The following is a 23,643-nucleotide window of genomic DNA, read 5'->3' as shown; positions in this document are numbered from 1 at the left end:
CACTGCATTGTCAACAAGTTAGCAACTCTTCTGCCTGTACGAATATACTGACTCTCTTCCTCACTTTGTGGATCATGATCAAATGTTTCTGGTGTAGTTTTTAGAAACTAACTCAATGCCACTTTACTAAAATCATTGTCACTTTACTAAAATCATAAAAGGAAGGTTCAGCATTGGCAGCTTTATTCCTTTCAATCATATTTATTGCCGATGCATTTCAGGAACAAGCTACAGGTTTGTAAAGTGTCCAGCTTTAAATACGGTGTAATGCATTTCTCGCAGCAATCATCCGGTCATTTATCTAAACATTTGACCCCCTCCCTGCTGTTTTATTCAGAAGGTGTTTTATCTCAGAGCACGTCCAATCATATCGCTTGTTGTTGCCTTGAATAGACATGCGCTCAAGCACAGTCCAATGAATAATACAGTATAGATAACTGTGTGTGGGTGTGGCTGACTGGAAAAGAGCCACACACACACACCGTGAGCTTGCTTTAAAAAGGTTCACACCCCCTTTTATATAGATTAAAACACAGAACCCAGACACAGTTAACCGAACAACCCATTTAAAAATGTAAAACATACAAACCACTGGCGTAGGGCAGTTTCTCTGGACCCCCGCAAAAAAAAAATATATATATATTTTTATTTTTTATTTTTTTGTTTAAATCAGTAATTAAAGTGGAAAATTCTAACATTTCAGATTGTAAAAATCAGTAACCAATAAATTATTTTAGAATATACAACTGTCCTGTAGGCCAATAGCCTACCTTAGCCGGCCTCGCACAGCTAGTATAGAAAGTTTGTGCTGTGTAACACCGGTCTTATTATAGGTGAACTGCACTCAATAAATGCGGAGGCCATTACTGAAGCCAGAGAGTTGTCTTTGGGTCTTGGTTTAATTAATGTGGGTGTTTCTTGGGTGTGTTTTTGCCATTTAACTACAACAAACAAGGGACGTAGTGAATAACTTAGCGAGGTTAGCTGCACCATCCCAACCGTGAAGCACAGGAGTGGCAGCATCATGTTGTGGGGGGTGCTTTGCTGCAGGAGGGACTGGTGCACTTGACAAAATAGATGGCATCATGAGGCAGGAAAATTGTGGATATATTGAAGCAACATCTCAAGACATCAGTCAAGAAGTTAAAGCTTGGTCACAAATGAGTCTTCCAAATGGACAATGACCCCAAGCATACTTCCAAAGTTGTGGCAAAATGGCTTAAGGACAACAAAGTCAAGGCATTGTAGTGGCCATCACAAAGCCCTAACCTCAATCCTATAGAAAAATTTGGGGGCAGAACTGATAAGGCGTGTTCGAGCAAGGAGGCCTACAAACCTGACTGTTACACCAGCTCTGTCAGGAGGAATGGGCCAAAATTCACCCAACTTATTGTGGGAAGCTTGTGGAAGGCTACCCAAAACATTTGACCAAGTTAAACAACTTAAAGGCAATGCTACCAAATACTAATTGAGTGCATGCAAACATCTGACCCACTGGGAATGTGATATATATAAAAAAAGGAATTGTGAAAAACTGAGTTTAAAATTGGCTAAGGTGTATGTGAACTTCCAACTGTACATGGTAATGGCCCAATAGTATTGGAGAAAAGTTGAAGACCCCTCTGACACTGTATGCTAAATTGTGACGTGTCATGACATAACATAACATAACGTACAGCACGCATAACGCAACTCATTGTGTTGTACAGCCTCTCTCCACCAGGTGTAGCACTTCTCTTGCAGAGTAAAAACAAAAAAGGGACAGGTTAATTAAGGGGGATACCCAGTCAATTGTACAACTGAATGCATTCATTTTTTGCGTCATCACTGCAAGCCATCATGCCTCTCAAAAGCCACTGTTTACTTTGAAGACAACTTTAGCGCCGCTGTTACACACGCCTCTTGGAGGGAACGCAACACCCTGCTACAACTCAACTCCCCATGGAGTGAAAGAGGTATGTGATTGTAGGTGTGGGTAAGGAAGACAGAATATTACCGTTTACAGGGAATTTCCTTAACACGGTAATGTGGGGAAAAGGAGCTGGACGGAACCAAACCAAGTAAAAGTTGAAGAGCGCCCTCTCCTACCTACCCACTTAACCTTTTAGCACCTCCTGGCACGCTAACCAAAATACATGGGGTGGTCCACCCAGGTCTTACCTAGTATGCATAGACAGTAAATACTATGGGTGATGTATGCCCGCAGGCCTCTTGCCTAAGCACTCCCAAGGTGCCTTCCCTTTCCCCCCTGGGAACAAAAACAGAATAATTACTAACAAAGTGAAGAATTTAAATAATCAAAACCACTGAGTCCTTTTGGCATACACATACCTCAGAAGTAGCGGCAACAAAATACTTTCAACAAAACTGTTACTGGGCAACAAACACCACAGGACATCAAAGGAGCTCTCTCTCTTCTTGACAAAGGAACACTGGCTTTTATCCAGCTGGAGAAGGAGCAGGTAATTGAAAACAGCTGTTTCCCCTGACGAGAGGGAGGGTTCAGAGCTCCAATCATCGATGGGGCCAACCAATCAGCTGCTTAGAATCCAGGAAGCCATTTCCTGAAATACACACATACAAACCCACAACACAGAAACTGGGGAACGTAACAGCCGCCCTAAAAACCCAAATCAAATTTGACACGAATCTTCAAATAGGCATGAAATGACACATTATATAAACTCTTTATAGTGCTTCATTGACATTTTATAGGTGATAAGTTGGACAGATCAGTGAAAAAAGCAGTTCCCCATCACGCAGTAGGTTTCGCTTCCCCACCCACCATTTTTAAAAAGACTCAGAGCTTCTTCAATCATGCAGAGATTTTTATTTAAAAAATGTAACCTTCATTTAACTAGGCAAGTCAGTTAAGAACTAATTCTTATTTACAATGACGGCCTACCGGGGAACAGTGGGTTAACTGCCTTGTTCAGGGGCAGAGCGACAGATTTTTACCTTGTCAGCTCCGGGATTCGATTCAGCAACCTTTCAGTTACTGGCCCAACGCTCTAACCAGTAGGCTACCTGCCGCCCCAAAGATGGGCAGCATGAAGGTCTCGTTATTGATTTTTCTAGAAAGGGGAGAAATTGTGCTTTACAATGGTATTCATATTACAGTTGACCTGGAAGTATTACATTTTTGGGACGCTAAAATAAGGTCAATTGTACGTCACAGCGCGATGTAAAAAATTGCGTTAGCTAACAATACTCACGACACACCAGTCACAGCCATCGTGTCGTATGTTTGTTGTATATAATCCATTCCTTGCCATTAGAAGTTTGCACCAACTTTATGGAAGCAAATTTTCACTCCTATGCTGGGCAAGTGTGTGTGCATTTCAGACTTGACAACATGTCCACAACACATGACAGCTGGGGGCGGACCACACCTTGTTGTCTCTGGGCAATTGGATTATCCTATTTACACTTTGTAGTCAATTTTGACACTAGAATTCATGTTTCTTACTCATATCGATGCCACATAGGCCTTTTATAACAAGTGCAGTTGGTTCTAGAAGGCAGTTCCCCTTTAATGCCAAATAATCCAATCAGTCCACCATCAAAATGATTTATTAAAGAAATTAATAAAAATGTAGACATATGTGTGAGATGGTGTGCGCATGGGCCTCCAGAGCTCGCGGCCCCCCCTCCTTGCGAGGGCTGCAGGGTTTTCAGTTATGATAGTGAGACAAACACAAAACACATCTGAGTCCTAAACACACCAACAGCTCTGTGCGGTCAGAAACTCACTTCAGTCCCATTTTATAGGACGGGAGGGAGGGCAAGAGGGGAGGATAGACGGAGCGAGGGAGGGAAGGAGAGATGGAGGGGGTAAGTTTGGCAGGGTGTTGCGATGTGGAAGGGAGTCCAAAGTGTTGATTAATTCTATAAAGACCTGGCAGAGACACAGTAGACTGGACACCCTCCAGCACTGTGACCTGTCCACACAGTGTCATGACACAGACACTCTGTCTGACCAGATGGCTGCACTGGAAGGACAGTCTAGACTATACAGTGCATTCAGAAAGTATTCAGGCCCCTTGACTTTTTCCACATTTTGATACGTTACAGCCTTATTCTAAAATGGATCAAATAAAAACAATTCCTCATCAATCTACACTCAATACCCCATAATAACAAAGCAAAAAAAGGTTTTTAGAAATGTTTGCACATTTATTAAACATAAAAAACAGAAATACCTTATTGTTCAGACCCTTTGCTATGAGACTCGAAATTGAGCTCAGGTGCATTCTGTTTCCATTGATCATCCTTGAGATGTTTCTACAACTTGATTGGAGTCCACCTATGGTAAATTAAATTGATTGGACATGATTTGGAAAGGCACACACCTGTCTATATAAAGGTCCCACAGTTGACATTGCATGTCAGAGCAAAAACCAAGCCATGAGGTTGAGGGAATTGTCCAAAAAGCTCAGGGACAAGATTGCGCCAAAGCACAGATCTGGGGAAGGGTACAAAAAAGATTCTGCAGCATTGAAGGTCCCCAACAACACAGTGGCCTCCATCATTCCTAAATGGAAGAAGTTTGAAACCACTAAGACTCTTCCTAGAGATGAGCAATCAGGGGAGAGGGGCCTTGGTCAGGGAAGTGACCCAGAACCCAATAGTCACACGCCAGAGTTCCTCTGAGGAGATGGGAGAACCATCCAGAAGGACAACCATCTCTGAAGCACTCCAGCAATCAGGCCTTTATGGCCAGACAGAAGCCACTCCTCAGTAAAAGGCACATGACAGCCCGCTTGGAGTTTGCCAAAAGGCAACTAAAGACTTTCAGACCATGAGAAACAAGATTCTCTGGTCTGATGAAACAAAGATTGAACACTTTGACCTTTGGCCAAGCGTCACGTCTGGAGGAAACCTGGCACCATCCCTATGGTGAAGCATGGTGGTGGCAGCATCATGCTGTGGGGATGTTTTTCAGCGGCAGGGACTGGGAGACTAGTCAGGATCGAGGCAAAGATGAGTGGAGCAAAGTACAGAGAGATCCTTGATGAAAACCTGCTCTAGAGTGCTCTGGACCTCAGACTGGGGCGAAGGTTCACCTTTCAACAGGACAACGACTGTAAGCACATAGCAAAGACAATGCATGAGTGGCTTCGGGACAAGTCTCTGAATGTCCTTGAGTGGCCCAGCCAGAGCCCGGACTTGAACCGGATCAAACATCTCTGGAGAGACTTGACAATAGCTGTACAGCGACGCTCTCCATCCAACCTGACGGAGCTTGAGAGGATCTGCAGAGAAGAATGGGAGAAACTCCCCAAATACAGGTGTGCCAAGCTTGTACCCAAGAAGACTCGAGGCTGTAATCGCTGCCAATGGTACTTCAACAAAAATTGTCATGCTGACAGCAGGAATGTCCACCAGAGCTGTTGGCAGAGAATTTACTGTGCAGAACTGCTTCTAACTGACTAACCTAGTGTCACGAATCCCACCGAAGGTGGCTCCCCTGCCTGCTCGGGCGGCGCTCGGCGGTCGTCGTCACCGGCCTACTAGCCGCCGCTGATCCCTTTTTCCTTTTCGTTTGGTATGTCTTATTGTTTGCACCTGTTCCTCATTTGGGTCTTTTGATTTTGGTTATTTAAGCCTGGTTAGCCCGCCCAGGTTTGTGCGGGATTATTTAGCGTCAGGTTGTGTTTTGTATTTTGATGTGCTGGCGATCTACGACTGTTATATTTTATGCATGCTGTGCACCTGTTCTGGGCACTTTGCATTTTTCCCACGCCGGTTGTGTTGGCGTCGATCGTGTTGTTTTATTTAATAAACACAACGTTCCTTACCTCTGCTCTCTGCGCCTGACTCCTACCACCACTCCTAGCAACTACTGACACCTAGAACAAGACTGTTTGTTTGTATAACTAACTAATACTATAACTTCCTATCTATACCTGAGCTGTCTTTGGTATCTAGCACTGGATCTCGCTCCCTGCTTCCAATTTTTCAATTTAAGGTGCTATATGTTTAGATAATAAACAAAAGTGAAATAAACAATCAAATGTACAGTAAACATTACACTCAAAGGTTCCAAAAGAATAAAGACATTTCAAATGTCATATGTCTATATACAGTGTTGTAATGATGTGCAAATAGTTAAAGTACAAAAGGGAAAATAAACATAAATATGGGTTGTATTTACAATGGTGTTTGTTCTTCACTGGTTGCCCTTTTCTTGTGGCAACAGGTCACAAATCTTGCTGCTGTGATTGCACACTGTGGGATTTCACCCAATAGATATGGGAGTTTATCAAAATTGGATTTGTGGGTCTGTGTAATCTGAGGGAAATATATGTCTCTAATATGGTCATACATTTAGCAGGAGGTTAGGAAGAGCATCTCAGTTTCCACCTCCAGCTCCTCAGGTCTCTCTCTCTCTCCACTGAAGGGGTATATTTTATTGATGGAAAGGTTATAAATATTTGAGTGCATTTCAGTGTGACTTGAAAGGCTTCCGGACAACAGCACTGTGTGCTGTTTGTTGAAAGAGCCATCTCTGTCACAGTATCTCCTGCTCAGTGCAGAGGTAATGAGTCGAGGCACTGAGTTGGAATAGAGCATCTGAGGAGCTTTCATAAAGTAGAATTACTAGAAGTCTATGGAAGCTTCAATGTCCACAGACAGAGGATATCGGGTTCTGACTAGTCATATGGGCATGTGCACTGTTAGGGACAAAAAACAACTGTATACAGTACCAGTCAAAAGCTCGGACACACCTACTCATTCAAGGGTTTTTCTTTATTTTTACAATTTTCTACATTGTGGAATAATAGTGAAGACATCAACACTATGAAATAACACCTATGGAATCACGTAGTAACCAAAAAAGTGTTAAACAAATCAAAATATATGATATTATATTTTAGATTCTTCAAAGTAGCCACCCTTTGCACACTCTTGGCATTCTCTCAACCAGCTTCACCTGGAATGCTTTTCCAAAAGTCTTGAAGGAGTTCCCACATATGCTGAGCATTTGTTGGCTGTTTTTCCTTCACTCTGCGGTCCAACTCATCCCAAACCATCTCAATTGGGTTGAGGTCGTGTGATTGTGGAGGCCAGGTCATCTGATGCAGCACTCCATCACTCTCCTTCTTGGTCAAAAAGCCTTTACACAGCCTGTAGGTGTGTTTTGGGTCTTAGTCCTGTTGAAAAACAAAAGATAGTGGGACTAAGGGCAAACCAGATTGAATGGTGTATCGCTGCAGAATGCTGTGGTAGCCATGCTGGTTAAGTGTTCCTTGAATTCTAAATAAATCACTGACAGTGTCACCAGCAAAGCACCCCCACACCATCACGCCTTCTCCTCCATGCTTCACGGTGGGAACCACACATGCGGAGATCATCCGTTCACCTTCTCTGCGTCTCACAAAGACACGGCGGTTGGAAAGAAAAATCTCAAATTTGGACTCATCACTCATTGTATTTTACCCCCAATTTCGTGATATTCAATTGCGATCTTTTCTTAGCGCTGCAACTCCCCAACAGGCTTGGGAGAGGCGAAGGTCGAGTCATGCGTCCTCCGAAACATGACCCGTCAAACCGCGTCTCTTAACACCCGCCCGCTTAACCTGGAAGCCAGCTGCAGCAGTGTCGGAGGAAACACCGCTCAACTGACAACCGAAGTCAGCCTGCAAGCGCACGGCCCACCACAAGGAGTTTCTAGAGCATGATGAGCCAAGTAAAGCCCCCCCCGGCCAAACCCTCCCCTAACCCGGACGATGCTGGGCCAATTGTGCGCCGCCCTCTGGGACTCCTGATCACGGGTCTGTAGTGACGCCTCAAGCACTCCGATGCAGTGCCTTAGACCGCTGCGCCACTTGATAGGCCCATATTTAGTATAGTTTTATCTAAAAAGGATAACTTTAAATGTTTTACATTTTTATGAAATTCACTGAGGAGGATGGTCCTCCCCTTCCTCTTCTGAGGAACCTGCACTGGTCAGAAGATACTGTAATACAAGCAGTGCAAGCAAGCAGAAATCTGAATAAAAGACCAACTCATGCCCTTAGTAAAGAACCTATTTGTTGTTGTTGAAGCAAAGGCATCTGAGCAATAAGGCCTACTTCAGGAATATTGCACCCAATGGACCAAAGTTGAGCACATTACAAAGTGAGTCAATGTTTGTTGGTGTAGGTTTCAGTCTCAGTTCTTATTTGCAAGGGTAATAGTGTCTAATGGAGACAGGGATAACTCATATCTTAAAAAGATCTGGCAAGCATGTACAGAATTTATGTTTGGTGGGATTAATACTGGCAACATTAAAGATCTCAGTTTAGATCGTTAGCGAGTCAGGTAAATAAATCCCTGTGAAATTAGAGTAAGCAGCTCTGCAAGGCTTTCCTGGTAATTTGACATTGACGCGTTACCATAAGTTAACATGCTTTACTCTGTGATGCAGGACACTTTGCTTTGGAAGATCAGAATATCTTCCTGACATGGTGTGACTGGCTGGGTAGAATTTTGAAACCAAATGGAAATGGTTTCACTGCATAAGTGCACTTAAACAAATTGACATACAGTATGCATGCAGTGGATACAGTATGCATACATACACATTCACAAGTTATTTGCCATTGTAGAGGAAAAATGGGAACACTATGTCACACTAGGAAAAAACCACCAGTAGCGTATAGTAGCCTAAATTGTTGTTCATACATTGTTCTCTTAACTGATGAATGGACACATGACTGACATTAACATGACTGTTCTTCTGTACACACAACAGTTGGCTGAGACCAGGTGAGCTGGAGCTGCAGCTCTACTTTAAGTCATACCAAGGTTATGTGGGCCAATGTGGGATGACAGCAATTATGCAAAGTACTAAGATCAATCGACCACTGCTCTGCTCTGGCTGACGCATTAATAAAATAGAAGATTATGCATTAATATATTGTCGATTCTCTTTGATTACTCCATGCTTTCATGCAGAAAGTAGCTATATACAGTGCATTCGTAAAGTATTCAGACCGCTCAACTTTTTCCACATTCTGTTGCATTACAGGCTTATTCTAAAATGGATTAAATAAATAAAAAAATCTTCAATCTACACACAATACCTGATAATAACAAAGGGAAAATGATTTTTTTAGACATTTTTGCTACTGATTAAACATAAAAAACTAAAAATATCACATTTACATAAGTATTCAGACTCTTTGCTATGAGACTCGAAATTGAGCTCAGGTGCATCCTGTTTCCATTGATCATCCTTGAAATGTTTCTACAACTTGATTGGAGTCCACCTGTGGTAAATTCAATTGATTGGACATGATTTGGAAAGGCACACACCTGTCTATATAAGGTCCCACAGTTGACAGCGCATGTCAGAGCAAAAACCAAGCCATGAGGTCGAAGGAATTGTCCATAGAGCTCCGAGACGGGATTGTGTCAAAACACAGATCTGGGGAACTCCAATATTCTTAAATGGACGAAGTTTGGAACCAACAAGACTCTTCCTAGAGCTGGCTGCCCGGCCAAACTGAGCAATCAGGGGAGAAGGGCCTTGGTCAGGGAGGTGATCAAGAACCTGATGGTCACTCTGACAGAGCTCTATAGTTCCTCTGTGGAGATGGGAGAACCATCCAGAAGGACAACCATCTCTGCAGTACTGAGTAGTACTGAGTAAAGGGTCTATATACTTATGTAAATGTGATATTTCTGTTTAGAATTTTTTTGAAATTGCAACATTTTCTAAAAACCTGTTTTTGCTTTGTCATTATGGGGTATTGTGTGTAGATTGATGATGGGGGAAAAACTATTTAAGTTATTTTAGAATAAGGCTGTAACCTAATAAATTTGGAAAAAGTCAAGGGGTCTGAATACTTCCCGAAGGCACTGTACATCCTTAGCACAAGAAACAATATCCACCGAATTCATATTTCGTACAGCAGTGAGTTGGTGTGCTTGTCACATTGAGATTAAACATCTCTGTATCTGCCTTTGTGCTTTGTCATCTTTTTATGTTTTGTTGGCTTTCATTTTGTCTATAGATCTTTTGTCTTTGCATCCGTGAGTCATACGTAGGTCTGTGGCAGTCATGAAATTTTGTCAGCGGGTTATTGTCACGCAAAAAACTGGCAGTCTCACGGTAATTGACCGTCAAATAACAAACACATTTAGCATCTCCAGGCTCCACACATAAGCCGCAGCAAGGAACATTTACAATTTGAAACAGGTCCTATATGATAGATTTATAGTTATTTAGAAACTTTAGCTGTAAATGATACAAACCTTAGAAATCAAAAGATATATGGGCTGCATGATGTGACTATTGGCTATTGAGGATTTGAAAAGTCGCAAAAAAAGCTTACGCTCTGTTTCTTGCCGCTGTTCTCTCATCAAGTGATCATATTTTATCCCACCAGACTATTCTCAATTGAATCTTGTCTTTACTAATATGTCAAATTATTTTCAATTTACAATGGCCCATTATCAAATAGGCAAGAACAGGGACAAGACAAAAAAATACATGTAATCCATATGGACTCGAATATTTTCCCGCCTGAATGTTTTTCATTCATGTTGGACAGGCTACTGCGGTAATTTCCCTGCGCCATTCTGTATGCCATGGGCTCTCCAACCCTGTTCCTGTAGCTACCCAGTGCTTCATTTGGGAAAACAAGTGTTTGGGAAAACAAGTGAAATCTGTTCGGGAACATAAATGGTAACATGTTTTCACAATGAAATATATTTATTAAACTGTTGACAGCCCCTCTCTCTGCGCGGTGGAGAAAGGAATGAAGGAGAGAGGGGAGCAGATTTAAAGTCAGTGGTGACATATTCTGTAGTTAAAAGGTCATGTAACGGCCGTCGTCAGAAAGAGACCAAGGTGCAGCGGAGGATGTGTTCATCATAACAGATTTTAATCAACGAATGAACACTACAAACAAAACATGAACAGAAACGACAGCCAACAGTTCTGTCAGGATTAACAAAAACCTAGACAGAAAAGAATCACCCACAAACCCCAAAGGAAAAACAGGCTGCCTATGTATGACTCTCAATCAGCAACAACGATCTACAGCTGTTCCTGATTGAGGGCCACACACGGCCAAACCAAAGAAACAAACCAACATAGAAAAATAAACATAGAACGCCCACCCATGTAACACCCTGGCCTAACCAAAATAGAGAACAAAAAAACCCTCTCTATGGCCAGGGCGTTACAGGTAATGTGTAAGTTTATTAATTATTTAAAAAAATAAAAAATGCCCTATTGCTTGGCTATTCAAAATCAAAAACAAATTCACTGTAATTGTAGGCTAAATCTGAATTTGTTTAATTTAGGCTAAACCAATTATACACCAAAGATATCTTAAATCAGTATTATTTAAAATGTTTTTCTGCCATGTGTAATATGCGGTAGGCTATTTATTGTACAACGGCGCAATCATTATTTTAATTCCATTTTGGGGGGGGGGGTAGGGGGGGTGCTCATATTTAGGCCTATAAAGTGCTGTCCATTTCTTTGTGTTAGGCATTGAAACAACATCCACAATGACAAAAATTTTCACTCAGTTTCATCCTATTGTTTAACTTCGTTCTTCAAATTGATCAATCACAGTGAGGTGAGCTTTAAAAGCACACACTGTTTTGATGATAAGTGTTTGATGGGATTTTCCATAGCATTTACATTGATGTCAGAGTGGTTAGAGGGACAATAGAGCCCCGAGTACCAGGCCATTAGACACCTGATGATCGTTAGCAAGTTAGGTACTACCAACGCATGTCCAGAGTGCATAAAAGGAGATTACCATGACTCAACGGTCACCTAGAATTTTGCTGTGTCCATGACTCATGGCTGCAGGTGTGGTGGTAATAGCCCTAGTCATACATCACACACCAGTAAAGAAGTGGTGTGATACACTACTGGTAATCCCTCTAGAAGATGACATGTATGTTTGTGATGTAAAGAGTGGACAGGCCTGTGTAATGTGTATTGATAGGATATACAGATACATTTACAATGTACTGCATGCATATCTGAGCATGTGTGTGTGTACCTTCCTTTATGCATATTGCGTGCATTTCTATACGTGTGTGTGTGTGTGTGTGCGTGTATCTACACCAGTGGAGGCTCCTCAGAGGAAGAAGAGGAGGACCATCCTCCTCAGTGAATTTTATAAAAAAAAAAAAAATGAAATATAAAAAAAAACGTCATGCTTTTTAGATCAAATTATACAAAATATATTCAAAAAGTCACCCGTAGATGTGAAAAGGAATACAACGAGCTGTTTGTATATGACTATGAAAGTTAACCGTTTGCACATGTTCAAGGGTGTATTCATTAATTCCGCCGATTCTGTTGAAAAACATTTCTTAAACAGAAGCAAACAGAACAAAACGGGGATAAACATACGTGAATTTGTCCAATAAAAACTCTTGTTTGCAACTGTTGGACTAATGATTACACCCTAGATCAGCTAGATGCAGGCAAGAGTGTGCAAGGCGTTATTGAATGTGTCACTGTCTGTCCATGTGTCACTGTCCGTCACCTCAAATTTGTCTCCCGAACCTGTGTGCACCTACGTTGTAAACTTTCATTCATAGGCTAGGTTGTAGCAACGTCATGATGGGTATAGGGAACATTTGAGTATCAGTAGCCTAAACCTATCGCTGTTATATTGAACTGGGCGAATGGACTTTGAATGAGAGCCATCCAATATGCTGGAATAGAAATAAGGCCATGCTCATATTAAAAAAATCATCCTCCCTCATCTTAAACAGAACCGACCGCCACTGATCTGCACGAGTGTCTTTGTGTGTCTATACAAGTGACTACTCATGTACAGACATCCCCCCCATACACTCAAAGTTTGAGTCTATGGAGCTGTGCTGTGCTGTCCTTTCTTGCTCAGTGGTGAGAGAGAAGATGAAACGTGAATGCAGTTAGTCAACTCAACTAATGAGTTGATGTAATTACATTTGTTAGGAAACTGGGTAACCGATCTTTTTCAAGTTGAAACAATTACACTGTTTTACAGTAGATTTGAATCGAGAGAGTAGTTAGTGTGGTGAGGATTAGAAAGAGCAGAGTGCAGAGTTATGGATGTTACTCATAGAGTCTGTCTGTAGACTGACAGTGGAGAGACCTTAGACAGGTGGTCTAAATCTGGTTCTTGCCTAGGAAGTAAGTCATTGGCCCTTCAGCTCAGCCCCCCACAACACACACACACACACACACACACACACACACACACACACACACACACACACACACACACACACACACACACACACACACACACACACACACACACACACACACACACACACTACAAGCACACACACACAGTACACAAACACCCCTCTCTTTCAGTCTGTCACCAGTAGCAGGCCTCCACAGGTCTGGCATATAATCGATCCTGTGATGACCCTGTGTAGGTCAGTGTGATGGCATTGACACAACCTTCCTGTCCTCCCTGCTGACACGTGCTGTCAATCAGGTCTAGAATTGAATGGCCTGGTTACCAAGATTTACCGGGATTTACCACCCAAAACCACTCCCTTTTCCCAGGATAACTAACATCAAGAAACCGGTAAATTATTTATATGAACAGCATAGCGTGAAATGGAACTGTTAAATTATATGCAATGTCTAAATCTGGCTTCTCTACGGCCTCTGCATGATGAATCATCAACGCTCATGGTGGGGACAGACAGCCCATCTCAGTATGGTACGCAGTTCACAAATACTTCATCTCATCATGGTAACTTTTTTTCTTGTGACAGGTAGGCCTGCATTTGCTGCAGCGTAGTCTATGCTAGAGTAATATAAAGACTGAATGAGCATCTAATTTACCCATCTCCCTCTGGCTTTTGGGGGTCATCTTATTTTTTTAATTGTAAAGATTTGTATTTATTTATTCCAGCTGCAAAGAGCCTATCACTGGAATATCATCGCTTTAAAATCAGTGCACGCGCGAGCACTCTTTCGCAGTCTTTCGATCTCTCCATTAACTCCATTAAAATTGCATCCAAAATAGATCATCCTGTTCTAGATTGATATGCAGCCCTATACAGTGCCTTCGAAAAGTATTCAGAGCCCTTGAGTTTTTCTAAAAATTGATTAAATAAATAAAAATCCTCAGCAATCTACACACAATACCCCATAATGACAAAGTGAAAAGAGGTTCTTAGACATTTTTTTAAAACATATTAAACATAAAAACAGATGTATTCAGATCCTTTGCTATGAGACTCGAAATTGAGCTCAGGTGCATCCTGTTTCCATTGATCATCCTTGAGATGTTTCTACAATTTGATTGGAGTCCACCTGTGGTCAATTCAATTGATTGGAATGATTTGGAAAGGCACACACCTGTCTATATAAGGTCCCACAGTTGACAGTGCATGTCAGAGCAAAAACCAAGCCATGAGGTCAAAGGACTTGTCCGTAGAGCTCCGAGACAGGATTGTGTCGAGGCACAGATCTGGGGAAGGGTACCGAAGAATGTCTGCAGCATTGAAGGTACCCAAAAATACAGTGGCCTCCATCATTCTTAAATGGAAGAAGTTTGGAACCACCAAGACTCTTCCTAGAGCTGGCCGCCCGGCCAAACTGAGTAATCGGGGGAGAAGGGTCTTGGTCAGGGAGGTGACCGAGAACCCGATGGTCAATCTGACAGAGCTCTAGAGTTCCTCTGTGGAGAGAACCTTCCAGAAGGACAACCATCTCTGCAGCATTCCACTAATCTGGCCTTTATGGAAGAGTAACCAGACGGAAGCCACTCCTCAGTAAAAGGCACATGACAGCCTGCTTAGAGTTTGCTGAAAGTTTGCTGAAAGGACTCTCAGACCATGATAAACAAGATTTTCTGGTCTGATGAAACCACAATTGAACTCTTTGTCCTGAATGCCAAGTGTCACGTCTGGAGGAAACCTGGCACCATCCTACGGTGAAGCATGGTGGTGGAAGCATCATGCTGTGGGGGAGTTTTTCAGCGACAACGGCTGTGAGACTAGTCATGATCGAGGCAAAGATGAATGGAGCAAAGTACAGAGAGATCCATAATGAAAACCTGTTCCAGAGCTCTCAGGACCTCAGGACTGGGGCGAAGGTTCACCTTCCAACAGGACAACGACCATAAGCACACAGCAAAGACAACGCAGGAGTGGCTTCGGGACAAGTCTCGGAATGTCCTTGAGTGGCTCAGCCAGTGCCCGGACTTGAAACTGATCGATACAGGTGTGCCAAGCTTGTAGTGTCATACCCAAGAAGAGTCGAGGCTGTAATCGCTGCCAAAGGTGCTTCACCAAAGTACTGAGTAAAGGGTCTGAATACTTATGGAAAGCTGATCGTTGCGTTTTTTTATTTTAATAAATTATCAAACATTTCTAAAAACATGTTTTTGATTTGTAATAATGGGGTATTGTGTGTAGATTGATGAGGGTCAAAAACAATTTAATTAATTTTAGAATAAGGCTGTAACCTAACAAAATAAATTCAATGCAGTATTAGACTTATATTTCGCTAATCAATGACGGGTTATGCATAATAAGCTTCTAATGTGTAGCCTCCGTGTCTTGCGCAATACGCGCGCACCTGTGCTCCGCTGGCCTGTCCTTCTAAAAATAACGCTCCTTAGCTCTTGGGAGTCCCATGCAGGAAACGCTAGACTAGAATAGCTTGATTGACATGTTTTTTTATTTTTATTTTTAGCATTTCTTATGCCAATAGACTTCAAAAAAGAATGCAAGCTCTTGTTTTCTGAATGTTAAATACAGCAGCCAATAGATCGGGTCGTTTGAAAGAAGAGCGAACGCACGATGGCAGTAGGCTAAAGCAGTTATTTATTCGGACCCATAACCATTCAAAGTTCCTCAAGAGAAGTGAAAGTCTTCATTGAATTCTAGTCCTATCTTATTCAAGAATGTCATTAGAATGATGAAGGGATGGTAAACAAAACGTATTTAATTTAACTGTTGAAAGCAAGGACGGAATGAAGCAACAACAAATATAAATAGGAGGTAGGCTAATTACATTAGGGGAAATATTATGAAAGGTATAAATGCGTCAGTCTACTAATTCTAAAATAGGCCCTATTATATTTCAAAATGAAAATCTAATTTTCTAGCATATACTTGTAACTTTGTAGGCTGCATGTGCTGCACCAGAATCGCATGTTCTCTCCCAGTTTAATCATGGTTTGAAAGATGTGCGTAATTCCAGTCCATATAATAATAAAGTACAGTAATACAGTTCACACTCAAAAAGATTAGCCTACTGGAGCTAGTTTCATTTATTTACCCAAGAGAGTATATAGCTAGCTACATCTTTGGGCTTTTATGTTTATCTGTTGTGCGTAATGTGCAGTAGCCAGTATCATATATGTATTGGATAACGGCACAATCATTTGGTATTTTTTGGGATTGGGCTTATTAAATGTCGTTAATGTAGGGCTCATAAAATGTATTTAATGTATGACTCATCAGGCTCAGGTAGCATCAGGCTTGAATTTTCGATCAAAGCTCTAATCAAATCCAGACTTAAGCCTATTTATATGCTTTAAAATGTTTTTGAATGACACCTCCGGTTTTGGTGAGAAATACCGGGTTACCTGGAGAAAAGTGATTTATTCTCTGGATGGAACATTGGTAAAATACTCAACCCTAGTCAGGTTGCTCCCATCTCGTAATCGCCATCGTAGGCAGGCCAGGGTCGTTAGGCCAGTGTCTGTCTGTCTGTCTGTCTGAGAGTGTGTGCGTTTACAGTTGCGGCTGTGAGTCTATGATTGCTAGAGAGTCATGAGAGTCAAGCCTGAAATGAAGGAAGGGGACTGATGGTTGTGGGTGGTGGTATGTGTGGGTAGGGGGTGGTTTTTAGGCAGGCAGCAGGTGCATGCTTTACAATCTTCCCTAAATAGATACAGTATGTAAACACTACAGTAATAGCCCTGACTACCAGTAGGTGTTCCAGATATGTGAAGAGGAAAACTGAACACATGCCATTGAGGGCTATTACTTAAACAACCAACACAAGTGCAATTGACATAACCAGTAATTAGCATGTATGTACAGTGCCTTTGGAAAGTATTCAGACCCCTTGACTTCATCCATATTTTGTTAAGTTACAGCCAAATTCTAAAATGGATTAAATAAATACAAATCTACAGCAATCTACACAAATACCCTATAATAACACAGCGAAAACAGTTTTTTTAATGTTTAAACATTTATTAAAAATAAAAACAGAAATAACTTATTTACATAAGTATTCAGACCTTTTGCGATGAGACTCGAAATTGAGCTCAGGTGCATCCTGTTTCTATTGAGCATCCTTGAGATGTTTCTACAACTTGATTGGAGTCCACCTGTGGTAAATTAAATTGATTGGACATGATTTGGAAAGGCACACACCTGTCTATATTTGGTCCCACAGTTGACAGTGCATGTCAGAGCAAAAACCAAGCCATGAGGTCAAAGGAATTGTCCGTAGAGCTCCGAAACAGGATCTCGGGAAGGGTACCAAAAAATGTCTGCAGCATTGAAGGTCCCAAGAACATAGTGGCCTTCATAATTATTAAATGGATGAAGTGTGGAACCACCAAGACTCTTCCTAGAGCTGGCCGGTTGGCCAAACTGAGCAATCAGGGGAGAAGGGCCTTGGTCAGGGAGGTGACCAAGAACCCGATGGTCACTCTGACAGAGCTCTATAGGTCCTCTGTGGAGATGGGAGAACCTTCCAGAAGGACTACCATCTCCACAGCACTCCACCAATCAGGCCATTATGGTAGAGTGGCCAAACGGAAGCCACTCCTCAGTAAAAGGCACATGACAGCCTGCTTAGAGTTTGCCAAAAGGCACCTAAAGACTCTCAGACCATGAGAAACAAGATTCTCTGATCTGATGAAACCAAGATTGAACTCTTTGGCCTAAATGCCAAGTGTCACTACTGGAGGAAACCTGGCACCATCCCTACGGTGAAGCATGGTGGTGGCAGCATCATGCTGTGGGGGTGTTTTTCAGCGGCAGTGACTAGGAGACTAGTCAGGATCGAGGCAAAGATGAACGGATCAAAGTACAGAGAGATCCTTGATGAAAACCTGCTCCAGAGCGCTCAGGACCTCGGAAGGTGAACCTTCGCCCCAGTCTAACTGGACCACAGCCCTAAGCACATAGCCAAGACAATGCAGGAGTGGCTTCGGGACAAGTCTCTGAATGTCCTTCCGTGGCCCAGCCAGAGCCCGGACTTGAACCCTATTGAACATCCCTGGAGAGACCTGAAAATAGCTGTGCAGCACGCTCCCCATCCAACCTGACATAGATTGAGAGGATCTGCAGAGAAGAATGGGAGAAACTCCCCAAATACAGGTGTGCCATGCTTGTCACACCCAAGAAGACTCGAGGCTGTAATTGCTGCCAAAGGTGCTTAAACAAAGTACTGAGTAAAGGGACTGAATACTTATGTTATATTTCTGGGTTTTTTTCTTCAGTTTTTGCCTTGTCAATATGGGGTATTGTGTGTAGATTGATGAGGGAGTTTTTTTGGGGGGGGATAAAGGCTGTAATCTAACAAAATACGGAACAAATCAAGCGGTCTGAATACTTCCCGAAGGCACTGTATGTATTTGAGCAGAACTGAAAACCAGTCAAACAGAAAGCATGATTCAATACTGGGGACTGAGTCACTAGACATTTTGACAACAGTCAATGTCTTTCACATTGTGTTGATAATCCATCATAAAAGAATTCATATTTTTGGGGGGAGGGAAGTAGACCCCCAAGAGATGGAGGAATACATCAGAAAACATCATTAGTCACCATAGCAGATGTTCAAGACATCATGTGGACATTAGAGATGTTGCTGGTGAGAACTACAGTAACTACAGCGCAGGCTAGAATGTATAATGACACTGTGCTAAATTTCCCATGAACTATTTCAAAAACAAGTACTCAATATTGTGTTACTGCTCTATAGCACTAGGCAGCTACAAGAAAACAAAATAAATAAATTCAGGGCTATTGGGATGCTCCACGAGGGGGTGACTGATACTTTACATAACAATGACAACCTTGCCACTCTTTACTAGAACACACACGCACACACAAACACAGAGTGCCTGCTAATGTGTTTGTACCAAGGGTAATGGGGGATCCAGATGGCTTCATAGCAGTTGACCTGTGATCATCTTAATACTGAAGGTCACTGTTTTCTGACGGCTGCAGTGTCAGAAGAGCCTTGAAGAATCTCTCCTCCTCTCAAGAGGTCAACCACTTCTTACCCTGACTTCTAAGAGACAATATTTGACTGTGTTTGGCACGATAAAGGAAAAGCAAAAAAACAAGCAACTGTATGAAGGGATATATTTTGAGCATTAGAAAATAACGTATTGCAAATGAATGAGAGTAACAAAGACATACAGTGCCTTCAGAAAGTATTCAGACCCCTTGATCTTTTCCACATTTTGTTACATTACAGCCTCATTCTAAAATTTATTAAATAGTTGTTTTTCCTCATCAATCTACACACAATACCCCATAATGACAAAGAAAAAACTGTTTAAAAAAAACTGATCACATAAGTATTCAGACCCTTCAGACCCTCAGTACTTTGTTTAAGCACCTTTGGCAGCAATTACAGCCTTGAGTCTTCTTGGGTGTGACACTACAAGCTTGGGACACCTGTATTTGGGGAGTTTCTCCCATTCTTCTCTGCAGATCTTCTCAAGCTCTGTCAGGTTGGATGGGGAGCATTGCTGCACAGTTATTTTCAGGTCTCTCCAGGGATGTTCAATAGGGCTCAAGTCCGGGCTCTGGCTGGGCCACTGAAGGACATTCAGAGACTTGTCCCGAAGCCACTCCTGCATTGTCTTGACTTTGTGCTTAGGGTCATTGTCCTGTTGGAAGGTGAACCTTCGCTCCAGTCTGAGGTTCTGAGCGCTCTGGAGCAGGTTTTCATCAAGGATCTCTCTGTACTTTGCTCCATTCATCTTTACCTCGATCCTGCCTAGTCTCCCAGTCCCTGACTCTGAAAACACCCCCACAGCATGATGCTGCCACCACCATGCTTCATGGTGCCAGGTTTCCTCCAGACGTGACACTTGGCATTCAGGCCAAAGAGTTCAATCTTGGTTTCATCAGACCAGAGAATCTTGTTTCTTATTGTCTGAGAGTCTTTAGGTGCCTTTTGGCAAACTCCAAGCGGGCTGTCATGTGCCTTTTACTGAGGAGTGGCTTCTGTCTGGCCACTCTACCACCAAGGCCTGATTGGTGGAGTGCTGCAGAAATGGTTGTCCTTCTGTAAGGTTCTCCCATCCCCACAGAGGACCTCCAGAGCTCTGTCAGAGTGACCATCGGGTTCTTGGTCATCTCCCTGACCAAGGCCCTTCTCCCCTGATTGCTCAGTTTGGCCGGGCGGCCAGCTCTAGGAAGATTCTTGGTCGTTCCAAACTTCTTCCATTTAAGAATGATGGAGTTCCCAAGATCTATGCTTTGACACAATCCTGTCTCTGAGCTCTACGGATATATCCTTCGACCTCATGGCTTGGTTTTTGAGCTTTTTTTGCGTAGAAACATCTCATGGATGATCAATGGAAACAGGATGCACCTGAGCTCAATTTCTAGTCTCATAGCAAAGGGTCTGAATACTTATGTAAATAAGACATCTTTTTATTTTTAATATATTTTCAAAAATGTCTAAAAACCTCTTCACTTTGTCATAATGGGGTATTGTGTGTAGATTTCTGATTTTTATTTATTTAATCAATTTTTGAATAAGGTGTAACGTAACAAAATGGAGAAAAAGTCAAGGGGTCTGAACACATTCGGAAGGCACTGTATATTTTGATGACAAAGCAGTTTTTGGCATCCCTACTCACCAGTCCTGTAACAATTTCTGTCTTATTATGCATAGTCACTTTTCCCAGTCTAAAGAATATCACTTGGCAAGACACACACACACACACACACACACACACACACACACACACACACACACACACACACACACACACACAGACACACACACACACACACACACACACACACACACACACACACACACACACACACACACACACATCTTGCCTCTCTATCAAAAACCCAATCTTGTGATAAAATGGACCCTCCTCCTATAGCACCATCGGTAATAGACACCATCTCTCCTCCAGGCTCTCTCTTGATAACTATTTCAGCTCAGCTGGAGAAAGTTGTTACCAGCAAAGGACTTTTTGTAATATGTAATGTAGGATTCTATCAATCTCTCTCAAACTCAACCCCCCCCCCCCTCTCTCTCTCTAGGTGCAAAGTTGATGGTTGCTCCAAGGTGGCCAATTCCAAAGGTACGATTATTGGATCAGATCAGATCACTGTTAGCTCAGTTCACTCAAATAATGTAATGGCACCATCTTGTGGATTCTTGAGAAACAAGCACTATATCCATCTTCTGAAAAGTTGAGCTTCCGTTAACAATTGTGCTCCTGTGTGCCACAGGAGCAGTCCTTTGACAGTGCAGTCGTTATAGGCATCAACCTGGGTGGAGGTTTCCATGGAGCACCAGGGGTAGAGATGTCCTCGTACCCCAGCCTCCCTACTCCTAGCCCCAGACAACCTCCAGCCTTCCAGTGGCTGCCCCACCCAGCCACCCCAACCTCTGGGGACCAGCAGGCCGAGAGCACCAGGCAACCCCTCACCAAACGCCACAGGAAGCTGCTGTTAAAGAGCGGGTCTGTAACCCCTAGTGGTGCCCGCTCTGGTGAAGAGGACAGTCGGCTACAGGGCCTGGCGCAAACCCAGGCGTCCCGCCACCGCCTGCTCAGGGAGGTCTGCTCCAAATACCAGCCGGGCGTCACCGAGCACCCCGTGTCCCGCCGGCAGGTGTCCCGCGTCTACGTGGAGGACAGGTGTTGTAACTTTAGTAGTTCATTTCATTGAGAATTATCTACAGATATTATTTACAGTACATAACTTATATGTATAATTGTATTTCATTGCAATTCATGTTCCCGGCTGATCTTGAGGCCCCCCCGTCCATATAATTTAATTCATTGTGATCTAAAAAGGCAGAACTGATCCGAAATCAGGATTCCTAGATACATACAGGATACAGCCCCAGATAACTATGAATATATTTTTGTTGTACTGTTTAATAAATAATAGGTCAGGTCTGCTGTACTGTGAGGTGCCCAAAGCCGGCTGCTCCAACTGGAAGCGGGTGCTGATGGTCCTGGGCGGCAGCGCCACCTCCACGCACATCATCGCCCACGACGACGCCCACTACGCCAACCAGCTCCGCCGACTGGACGCCTTCGACCAGGCGGGCGTGGCCAAGCACCTCCGCTCCTACACTAAGGTCCTCTTCGTACGGGAGCCCTTCGAGAGGCTTGTGTCAGCCTTCCGTGACAAGTTCGAGAGCCCCAACTCGTACTACCACCCAGTGTTCGGCCGGCCCATCATCTCCCGGTACCGGGCCAACGCCTCACGCTCTGCCCTGAGGACCGGCGCCGGGGTCACCTTCAGAGAGTTTGTCCAGTACCTGTTGGATGTGAGGCGGCCCGTGGGCATGGACATCCACTGGGAGCCGGTCAGCCAGCTTTGCAGCCCCTGCCTGCTGCGCTACGACTTCATCGGGAAGTTCGAGAACCTGAAGGAGGAGGCCAACTTCCTGCTACGGAGCATCGGGGCACCTAGAAACCTAACTTTCCCTGACTTTAAAGACAGGAACCCAAAGGCAGAAAGGACTTCCTCCTCCATCACCCAGAGATACTTTGAACAATTGAACTCCACAGAAAGACAGAGGGCCTATGACTTTTATTACATGGATTATCTGATGTTTAACTACCCCAAGCCCTTTAAAGACCTGTACTGAGGTACTGGCTGGATTGCCAGGTTGAGGTTATTAATATGAACACTACGGACGAGATTATTATCCTGTGGGACTTGAATAAGCGCTACAGGCACAATCATGTAAAATATTATTTTTTACAGGTCTTATTTACAAATGGCTAAAATAATGATTTAATGTAATTACTTTGGACATAGGTTGTAGGCCTACAGCTTTTTGTCATAAAGCTTTGTATAGTGTATCAAATGCATTTGCATTGATTGGCAGATCAGGGACTTCTATGAAGTGACCTGTACTTTGGGTAAAGAATTAGTGATCTGTTATTGTCAAATTTTTTCAGCCTTGTTATGTGAAGGTATACTTTTTGGTCCTCTTCAATAATGTGTATACTTATTCTGCAGCCTAAGTTTATGAAAAGAAGGGAAAGAGAGAGGCTAGATATACTCTCCCAAAGCAAAGACTAGTGTTTGCAGATACTGTAACGGATTTCATAGCTACTGCTTACTGATGAGAAATAGACCATTTGAATATAATTCAGTTTGATTTCAAAACCACACTAGCTCTTTTATTTAACCTTTATTTAACTAGGCAAGTCAGTTAAGAACAAATTCTTATTTACAATGACGGCCTACCCCCCGCGTCCAAACCCTCCCCTAACCCGGACAACGCTGGGCCAATTGTGCACTGCCCTATGGGACTCCCTATCACGGCCGGTTGTGACAAAGCCTGGGAGCGAACCAGGGTCTGTAGTGACTCCTCTAGCACTGCAATGCAGTGCCTTAGACCGCTGCGCCACTCGGGAGGTCTTGGGGTATTTGTTTTGTATTTTACATACAGTACATGAA

The 23,643-nt window shown here is 42.9% G+C and overlaps 1 protein-coding gene across 2 annotated transcripts in view; it reads left to right on the top strand.

Moving 5' to 3' along the window:
• The window catches only part of LOC115152310 (carbohydrate sulfotransferase 8-like), a 90,204-nt gene extending 66,989 nt beyond the window's left edge, over positions 1-23,215 (top strand). Inside the window, exons 1-4 of one of the 2 annotated variants that reach the window (XM_029697073.1) lie at positions 15,618-15,984; positions 21,256-21,296; positions 21,448-21,857; positions 22,114-23,215. In XM_029697073.1, coding sequence (XP_029552933.1) covers positions 21,267-21,296; positions 21,448-21,857; positions 22,114-22,822 — 1,149 coding nt within the window. In that variant the 5' untranslated portion in view covers positions 15,618-15,984; positions 21,256-21,266 and the 3' untranslated portion in view covers positions 22,823-23,215. Of the gene's footprint in view, positions 1-15,617; positions 15,985-21,255; positions 21,297-21,447; positions 21,858-22,113 lie in introns of those variants that run through there. The other variant, XM_029697072.1, reaches the window with a different exon arrangement.
• The last annotated feature ends 428 nt before the right edge of the window (positions 23,216-23,643 follow it).

The sequence above is a fragment of the Salmo trutta genome, chromosome 17 (assembly GCF_901001165.1).
Source record: "Salmo trutta chromosome 17, fSalTru1.1, whole genome shotgun sequence".
Lineage (NCBI taxonomy): Eukaryota > Metazoa > Chordata > Actinopteri > Salmoniformes > Salmonidae > Salmo > Salmo trutta.
This window is presented reverse-complemented; position numbering and strand designations above follow the sequence as displayed.